The sequence below is a fragment of the Adiantum capillus-veneris genome, chromosome 27, assembly GCF_014529385.1.
Source record: "Adiantum capillus-veneris isolate H3 chromosome 27, ASM1452938v2, whole genome shotgun sequence".
Lineage (NCBI taxonomy): Eukaryota > Viridiplantae > Streptophyta > Polypodiopsida > Polypodiales > Pteridaceae > Adiantum > Adiantum capillus-veneris.
Window position 1 is genome coordinate 68,884,197 of NC_140957.1, and position 10,313 is coordinate 68,894,509.

Consider the following 10,313-nt stretch of genomic DNA (forward strand, 5'->3'; position numbering starts at 1 on the left):
TAAAAATGCATTTTTCGATTGAAGTTCTATCGCCTGTGTTGTTATGACTTGTTGTTCAGTCAATTGGGAAGTTGTAATGCGGTGTCGGGGGATATGTGTTCGCTACGTGATCCGGGTAGGCGTCGGGTCTCTGGCTGTGGGAGGTGTGAAAGAGAGAAAACAAGAGACAATGACAGCTCTGCCAATCACTGCAATTATCAATTAATTGAATATTACTTTGAGTACAATTTAGTCCTTAGCCAAAGCGGGCTGTTAACAGCGCCGTCACTTGGATCAACTACTAAGTAAGAGTTTAAGCTCCTGATACAGGATTAACCAGGCCATTAACGACACCGGACTTAACAAAATGCTAATTCAATCTCTAATGGATGACGGTGATAGAAATTCCCTCATGTTGCTTCATCTGCTTCGATTGCTCGTGGATTCTACAGTCTTCAATTCGGTTCACTGCCTCGATCATCAGTGCTTTGGACCGGCTTAATTGCCATTCTCTAGTTTTAACTTCCTCCTATTTCTTTCCTTGCTTCGTTTACCGTGCATGCCTTCTCCTGCTTTCTTCTCTTGCTTTGGTTCAAGACCCAGCTCGCTATCTCAAGCCTGCTTGCTTAATTCAAGCTTCCCATTCGCTTGTAAATCCCTTCTTCTTGCCTTTGCCTGCTCAAGCCTCGACCTCAATCTGCCTTCTCCTCTTTGGCTTGCTCTAGTCTCCCTTGGAATCCCCTCTTGCTCTTGCTTCTCGAGCACGAAAGAGCGAGAACATCTTCCTTCTTTCCATGCTTTCCAATCCTTAATGCCTTTCCTTGCTTGCCGGGAACGAGAGACAAGAGAGAGAGAGAGAGATCCCTTGCAAGAGGGTGAGAGCTCGAAGCCTTGCTTTCCTCTTGCAAGCTCCCACCATGCATCGAAAACTTCCCCTCCCCAAAGCACAACATAAGAGTTAAAAAAAAGAAAACGTGCTGTGTTCCCAATCTCCAAAAACCATAGCATAAGAAAAAACCTTCCAGCCCTTTGTTTTACTTTTTCCCAAGCTAAGCCCAAGCGTGACTTCTTTTTTCTTTCCAAAGCTAAGCCTAGGCATGCATGAGCGCCTTCCTTTTGTCTTCGAAAATCTCCTTTTCTTCTTGCCCTCCTTTTGCCTAATGAAAATCCTCATATCTTGGGGACAGTCAGGCGCCGTGAGTGTCCCTATGCCTCCCTTTTAATTGCATGGGTTCACACCCATATTAAAAGTAAATTCAGCTCAACTTTCAACGGCGGTGTGTAAAACCCACCAAGCATCGTCGTAGTTGTCCATAATTGCAACGAGAATTAAACGCCCATGAGTTGAGCATTTATTGCTCGATTTGAGTTTTGTTAAGCACATGCAGAGCCCTTTTTGAGCTCTATTAATCAAACCCCAGCTAAGTTGAATTCAAATCCCTTGGCACACATCTCGAGGCAAGTCCAAACACCAACCGAACCGAACTTCGACAATGATAAACTGGCCATAACTTCTCCATCCGGACTCCAATCAGCAAGCCGTAAGGACAAGCATGAACAACATTCCGAGTATTACAATTCCAACCCATAAACTCCCATTTTGTCAGCTTGGAGGATATCCACTTTTAGCATCATAAAAAACAATTATTGGCCCTTAAAAGTTGAATCTGGCATACATTACTCATAAAGGTAGCTTGTTACCAAGCCTTGAACACCGAATCCCGATCATTCATCAAGTAAGCTTCAGATAAGCTCGACCTGCATCTTTCTGATAGTTTTTCCATCATGGAAGCGGAGCTGCACGACATCCACCCCCTCTGAACCTGCACAGCCTCCGGTCTGTGTCAACTACACTTCAATCTGCATCTTCTTTAGGTACCTTGAGCTCTTTGCCATCATCAAATTCACGTAACTGGTAAACATATGAAAAAAAATGAGAGAAGGCTTATACCCTATCATCAATTGTGTAGCTTAATCATTAGGTAGCTATCCATCAAAAATCTCTAAATTGTATCTGCCGTATCTTCAAAGCATTCAATCATGGATATTCTATTTAGTGAACCCCGCCAGACTCAAGTGCTCCAGTTAATGATGCACACGGCTGTTAAGTATGGAGCCTGATTTACCCTTGTAATTTTCTGTGGTAAAAGCGCACATTTGTAAGGCCCCCATTATGAGGAGAAGCCATCGTGCGTGAAGGAAAATCACTCACCGGAAACCAAAATTTTCACGGACAAGAATCAAGGGCAACTTCTTTGCAGATTAAAGAAGAGCTTGTATGGCTTTCATGCACATAGATAGAAGCCTAAGATCAAAGCTAGAAGCAAAGTCCAAAAAGTGTTTCTTCATTGGCTATGGAGAAGGAGACTTTGGGTATCGCCTATGGAATCCTGAAGATGGTAAAATCTTAAGGAGTAGGGATGTAATTTTTAACGAACAAAATATGTACAAAGATTACTTGGAAAGAAAACAAACAAAAGAAACAGGTGATGAGTACATGGAGCTTGAGGACGGTGAAGACTCAAGGACTGCAAACGGTGACAATGTGCAACAACGTCAACCAAATGAGGAGCCTCAACCTATTCCCCGAAGATCTACAAGAGCAAGTAGACCTCCAGAAAGGTTTGTTCCTTCCTTCAACCATCTCTTGATCTCAGATTCTGGAGAGCCGGAATCATATGAAGAAGCTATGCAACATGAATCCAAAGAAGAATGGACGAAGAGCATGCAAGTGGAGATGGACTCACTACATCGCAACCAAACATGGGAGTTGGTTGAGTTGCCTAAAGGTAAGCGGGCACTTCAAAACAAATGGGTGTACAAGCTAAAGGAAGAAGAAGGTGGGAAGAAAAGGTACAAGTCTAGGCTTGTGGTAAAAGGTTTTTCTCAAAAGAAAGGTATTGACTTCAATGAAATATTTTCTCCTGTTGTAAAAATGAACTCAATTAGGCTTGTCTTAAGCCTTGTGGCTGCTCATGATCTAAATCTCGAGCAAATGGATGTAAATACGGCATTCCCTCACGGTGACTTAGAGGAGGAAATCTACATGCTTCAACCAAAGGGGTATGAAGTAAAAGGTAAGGAGAAAATGGTTTGCAGATTAAAGAAGAGCTTGTATGGTTTAAAGCAAGCATCAAGACAATGGTACTTGAAGTTTGATCGATGGATGTTGGATCATGGATTCACAAGATGCAACTCGGATCACTGCGTCTACACATAAAATTTGGGAGATGGGAAATTCATCATCCTAATGTTGTATGTTGATGACATGTAAATTGCAAGTGATAACATGCAGGACATCAAAGACCTAAAAGAGGAGCTGTCCAAATCTTTTTCAACGAAAGATTTAGGTGCTGCAAAGAGGATACTTGGTATGAAAATATCAAGGGACAGGACGAAGAAGACAATAAAGCTATCTCAAGAAGATTACATCAAGAAAGTACTAGAAAGGTTTGCAATGCAAAATGCAAAACCAGTTTCTACACCTTTGGCTGGTCATTTTAAACTAACGAAGGATATGTGTTCAAAGACACAAGAGGAGATAGCCTATATGTCTAAAGTTCCATATGCTGCAGCGGTAGGTTCTCTAATGTATGCTATGGTCTGGACAAGGCCAGACATTGCACATGCAGTGGGAGTTGTGAGTAGGTTCATGGTCAACCCAGGTAAAGAGCATTGGCAAGCTGTGAAGTGGATACTTAGGTATCTTAAAGGGACAACAACAAATGCTTTGTATTTTGGAGGAACTGATATTTTTCTAGAAGGGTATGCTGATGCAGATATGGCAGGTGACAAAGATACTCGAAGGAGCACTACTGGCTATGTGTTCACGGTTGGAGGCACAACAATAAGCTAGGCTTCAAAGCTGCAGAAAGTGGTTTCACTTTCTACCACGGAAGCAGAGTATGTAGCAATGACGGAGGCAAGCAAAGAAATTCTGTGGCTTCACAGATTCTTAGAAGAGCTTGGATTCAAACAAGACAATTGTGTCTTGTACAGTGATAGCCAAAGTGCTATCCATCTTGCAAAGAACTCAGCCTTTCATTCAAGGACAAAGCACATTGAGGTGAGATATCACTTCATACGCACTCTTTTGGAAGAGGGACAACTAAAGCTAGGAAAGGTGCATACAAGTGAAAATCCTGCAGACATGTTTACAAAGGTGGTCAACAAGGAGAAGTTGAGCTTTTGCTCATCTTCAATCGGCATTCAAGGATAAGAAGCCAGAATGGAAAGCAGTCACAGGTTTGGTTTGGAGATCAGTCTCCAAGTGGGAGATTGTTAAGTATGGAGCCTGATTTACCCTTGTAATTTTCTGTGGTAAAAGCGCACATTTGTAAGGCCCCCATTATGAGGAGAAGCCATTGTGCGTGAAGGAAAATCACTCACCGGAAACCAAAATTTTCACGGACAAGAATTAGGGGCAACTTTAAAGGCCTCGGGGGCGGAGGCCCCCGATACTTTTTTTTCGCCGGAATATTATGGCCGGACGACGGCCGGAAAGGGGTCCGAAAACAACCGGTCGGTTGGCCGGTGGCCGGTAGTCAATGGCCGATGGCCGGTGGTCGGAAGTCAATGGCCGGTGGTCGGTGGTCGGAAGTCAATGGCCGGTGGCCGGTGGCCGAATTCAAAAGATGACTTGTATTCTCAAGGGCGGCCACACATCGGCGGATTGGAGGGTCCGATTTGGACTTATTCGCACAAGGGCGGCTACACATGGCTGTCTCTCATAAGAGAGGGCAGCCCTTTTGGCCTATAAAAGGAGGCCATTTCTACACACATTTCATAGTGTGAAGTTGATGCAACAAGGTGAGTGTGAGGTGGTGAGAATGAAGCAAGGCGGGAGCTCTATTAAGGGTATAATCCCTTTGTAAACTACTTCTTCTTTTGAAGTGCTAAAGCCATTGAGTGGCTGCTTTTCCGTGGACGTAGCCCACATTGGGTGAACCACGTATATCGTGTGTACTCTCTCTCTCTCTCTCTCTACTCTATAATCTCTTGTGTGTGAAATCTATCTCTCTCTCCATTAAGTAATCTACTCAAAAAATCTATTTAGCTACGTCTTATTTTCATAACAACGGCTTGACCATTAAGCTCTCTTTAAGGAACCCTGTCAAGCTTAAGTATGTTTTACTCTGTCTGCACACGGAATGGCCGTCAAGTCCTTTACTTCAAGTTCTGTTAGTAGAACCAACTCAATAGATGTGAAGATACTTCATCGATTATCCAAAGAAGTCAACTGGAAGCCAACCATGTAATCTTATTGACTGCATAACCGAAAACTCTTCTGACTTAACGTAGATCTAGAAAACAAAAATTTGTACCATGAAACCTGCTTCATCAGATAGCTGGTACTCTTCAAATCTGCAAGTAGCCCCCGGGATCAAACGGGAACCCAATCATCTGTCCCATTGTGAGCATTCCTTTAAAAAATTTGTACCATCCTCCAGGATCATAGGGAATATAAAGTAACTGATAGCAATCATAGCTAGCATGATAACCTCCTGGGTCATAAGGTAGTGGATGATCATATTTCAAGTATATTGCATCTTCACAAACTTTCTCATAGCATAGGAACAAAAGGTCCCAAATTCCCATCATAGCACAACCCAGAGGCAAAATGAATTCAATCACTATGGTTTCCAAAATATCAATCTTCATTTGTGAGTCATTGAATGCCATCACTTCATTTGATACCACAAACGCTGCATGGCTGGATTCTGTATTAGGCACAAACTCCTCTAGAGCCTCATCCAAAAGCATCATAAGCTCTTCATCATATGTTGTAGGATGTTCTTCACTACTTTTGTCACAAGGAGCTCGAAATTCCTCTAACACATCATCAAGCAGATCCATAAGCTCCATATCTTCCTCCTTGGAAGAACCACCTAATCTATGAGTATCATCACAAAAAACCTCATCGCATGTTTTGTACATAGACACAAATTGTTATGGCAGCTTCACACTCCCATTCAAATATCTTTCCACTTCAATAGCACAAATCTCAGTATGCATTACAAAGATAGCATCGATTTCTTTTTCCATAGCATCATCATAGCAAACCCTGTAACCTGTAGCAGTCATAGACTGATCATCATCCATCACCCCCTCTGAATATGCATCTCCATAATCATAATCTGTGTCTTGGTTCACATCAAATACATATGGTTGAGCATCAAATACATCTACATCATCACCAGTGTCCTGAAATGCAGCCATAGACATGAAACCCTCTTGTATAGCATCATCCAAAACAATTGCTTTTGCATGTAATGCTGCATAAGCATTCTCTTCATGGTCTACACGCAGAAAGCACTCCATATGAGCATCCACATCACATATTGACTTTGACAAACATGTTTCTTGATCACTACTAGCAACTATGCTTGTATGCAAACCATGTACTAGCTCTGAGAAACCTGCTTCCTCATTTATGTCACTTTGAGAGGATATGACTGCATGCTTAGCATCCATAGAGTCATATCTGCTTTGGAATAAAGAAGACAATCCCAATCGAGCATAAACAGTATCTACTATGAAATCATCATCTGCATGCAATAATGTCTCGTCTTCTAGAAGACATGCATCAATAACAGATTCTAACTTAGCTCGGATAGAATATTGATCACCTGTATGATATGCTTTTTGCATTAAGAAAAATGGCTCCTCATCTTGTCTGCTTTCAATTTTTTGAAGCTTCAGGTCTTTATTCACTGAGAATCCCTGTAAAATTGCTTCTACAAAAGAATCCCAATTATCTGCATATGTTCTTGCAATAACTTGAACTTGCTCCTTAATATCGTCACACACAAGCTGTTCAAACTCTGCAATCATCTGAACTTCTGGCACTCTTTCACGCTTCATTTCTTGCTCATAACACTCTAGGTAGCCTTTTGGATCATATTCACCATCAAACATTTGTCTTTCATTGCATACTGCATCCAATGCTGCATTTAAAGCTTCTTCTATCTGCTTCTTTGTCTCCACGGCTTCTACTTCATGCAATGATCCTTGCATCATCTTGGAAAAATCTGGAACTCCTGATTTCCCATTAGAAACATGTGTGATAAATTCTTCAAATAATTTCTTCATCTCCGCTGGAATCTTCATCTGCATCTCCCACCCCGGCTCGTTTCGCGTCGGGTTCACCAAAGATGTCGAGGGATATGTGTTCGCTACGTGAGCCGGGCAGGCGCCGGGCCTCTGGCTGTGGGAGGTGTGAAAGAGAGAGAACAAGAGACAATGACAGCTCTGCCAATCACCGCAATCATCAATTAATTGAATATTACTTTGAGTACAATTTAGTCCTTAGTCAAGGCGGGCTGTTAACAGCGCCGTCCGTCACTTGGATCAGCTGCTAACTAGCAGTTTAAGCTCCCATTTACAGGATTAACTAGACCGTTAACGACACCGAACTTAACAAAATACTAATTCAATCTCTAATGGATGACAGTGATAGAAATTCCCTCATGTTGCTTTATCTGCTTCGATTGCTCGTGGATTCTACAGTCTTCAATTCGGTTCACTGCCTCGATCATCAGTGCTTTGGACCGGCTTAATTGCCATTCTCTAGTTTTAACTTCCTCCTACTTCTTTCCTTGCTTCGTTTACCGTGCATGCCTTCTCCTGCTTTCTTCTCTTGCTTTGGTTCAAGACCCAGCTCGCTATCTCAAGCCTGCTTGCTTAATTGAAGCTTCCCGTTCGCTTGTAAATCCCTTCTTCTTGCCTTTGCCTGCTCAAGCCTCGACCTGGATCTGCCTTCTCCTCTTTGGCTTGCTCTATCCTCCCTTGGAATCCCCTCTTGCTCTTGATTCTCGAGCATGAGAGAGCGAGAACATCTTCCTTCTTTCCATGCTTTCCAATCCTTGATGCCTTTCCTTGCTTACTGGGAACGAGAGAGAAGAGAGAGAGAGAGATCCCTTGCAAGAAGGTGAGAGCTCGAAGCCTTGCTTTCCTCTTGCAAGCTCCCACCATGCATAGAAAACTTCCCCTCCCCAAAGCACAACATAAGAGTTAAAAAAAAGAAAACGTGCTGTGTTCCCAATCTCCAAAAACCATAGCATAAGAAAAAACCTTCCAGCCCTTTGTTTTCCTTTTTCCCAAGCTAAGCCCAAGCGTGACTTCTTTTTTCTTTCCAAAGCTAAGCCTAGGCATGCATGAGCGCCTTCCTTTTGTCTTCGAAAATCTCCTTTTCTTCTTGCCCTCCTTTTGCGTAATAAACATCCTCATATCTTGGGGACAGTCATGGCGCCGTGAGTGTCCCTAGGCTTCCCTTTAATTGCATGGGTTCACACCCATATTAAAAGTAAATTCAGCTCAACTTTCAACGCCGGTGTGTAAAACCAACCAAGCATCGTCGTAGTTGTCCATAATTGCAACGAGAATTAAACGCCCATGAGTTGAGCATTTATTGCTCGATTTGAGCTTTGTTAAGCACATGCAGAGCCCTTTTTGAGCTCTATTAATCAAACCCCAACTAAGTTGAATTCAAATCCCTTGGCACACATCTCGAGGCAAGTCCAAACACCAACGAAACCGAACTTCGACAATGATAAACTGGCCATAACTTCTCCATCCGGACTCCAATCAGCGAGCCGTAAAGACAAGCATGAACAACATTCCGAGTATTATAATTCCAACCCATAAACTCCCATTTTGTCAGCTTGGAGGATATCCACTTTTAGCATCATAAAAAACAATTATTGGCCCTTAAAAGTTGAATCTGGCATACATTACTCATAAAGGTAGCTTGTTACCAAGCCTTGAACACCGAATCCCGATCATTCATCAAGTAAGCTTCAAATAAGCTCGACCTGCATCTTTCTGATAATTTTTCCATCATGGAAGCGGAGCTGCACGACAGCGGCAAGGGAAAATATTGATTAGCAAGCATTGTTTTGGGTATCCATGTCTTCTGTGGCTTTGATGCCATGATTGCCTTCTATATCCAAACTTTTTTACCCCTTCTTTTGCGATTACTTGCAAGTAATTCTTGTCAAGATGTGTGTAACTCGTCTCTTGCGCTAGAGTCATCTAAATGCTATTATTGTTCACCCCAGATGTGATGTGTTTGTGTGAAGGGTGTAACATACGGCTTATCCTTGATATAGTAATTCATCATGTATTCTTGCCAATGTGGAACAACCTTGTAAGTGCGCATCCAAAAACTCCCAAAATGATTCTCTCATTGAGATCTATTTCAACCATGATGTGGAAACGATGTAGTGGTTTCCATTTATGTTAATTGAGACATTGGCTTGTCCCAAACTGATTATGGTTTCCCTCTTGGACGCTTTTAGCTCAATTTGAGTATTTTAAATCATTGACTTTGATAGTTTTAGGTAGGTGGAGAGATGCATAGCATTGATGTGTCAATGCATAGCATTGACACATCAAATGGTTCCTTCACGTAGTAATTATCTTCTACTGAGCTCTCTAGGACGCACTCCTCCCTTTTTAGAGTTCCATATTTTGATGCTCCGCACATCCAAATATGCGCACCCCTGACTAACCAAGGAAGAAACTGTGTTCAGCATCTGTTGTGATAGAAAAGTCTTCTATCGGGGTTCGATTTACATCCCTATAACTATGGTCCTTTGTGTTAACCCTAGTTGTGATTCCCTTGTGCCGTAAGTAGAGGTGGTCATAGCCCCAATCTTGAACCATCTTGAGTTGTCGTGTGAATGGTCGTCCCAAAATAACTTCAAAGTTGTTGCCTTTTTTGAAATCTATTACAACAAAGGTATGCTCATATACAATGACTTGTTCCAACATTCCTAAAGGTTTCTCCACACTCGTCGACTAGTTGAAATTTCATGCATGTTTTTTTAAGAACTAGTCTCCCCCATTTTTTCCAGATTCCTTTTGTAGCGATGGCTGCTCTGGCCCCACTATCAAGTATCAGTATCATCTTTATTGCTTTGTATTCCAAGGGTAAGATGGTGTTTCCTTCTTCTCCTTCGCAAAGTTGCCTACCTTATTGACTGGGATAGGTTCTGCTTTGGGTTTCTTAGGATAATTTGTTTCTTTAATTTCGTCCATGAAGTCATCGTTTGGATGGATCTTCAATCGCATCTTTTCCATATTTTTGCTCATTTGTCCCCACCAATATGGTATGATTTTCAAAAGATTTGCAAGAGTGATTGTGCATCTTATAGGAGAAGATCGTAGATCATGTAAGATCTTTGTATCCATCACCCATGGAATAGAATTCCATTGTCATGGCACAATTCTCACTTTAAATTTTGCCTCATATTCCCCTATAAAGGACGGAAAAGTTCTGATGGTCGCAAGTTTACTCTCCGTAGATATCTTCATTTCTGCATCGTCATACA

General features: G+C 42.1%; 1 protein-coding gene across 1 annotated transcript; it reads right to left on the bottom strand.

Annotated features, from left to right (window-relative positions):
• Positions 1 to 212: 212 nt before the first annotated feature.
• On the bottom strand, positions 213 to 7,071 carry LOC147422149 (uncharacterized). Its single transcript, XM_086503022.1, has 3 exons — positions 6,043 to 7,071; positions 5,420 to 5,853; positions 213 to 300 (listed from the first exon to the last, which is right to left on the bottom strand). Exons 1-3 carry the CDS (start codon positions 7,069 to 7,071, stop codon positions 213 to 215), a joined length of 1,551 nt encoding a protein of 516 aa, XP_086359148.1.
• Positions 7,072 to 10,313: the final 3,242 nt, after the last annotated feature.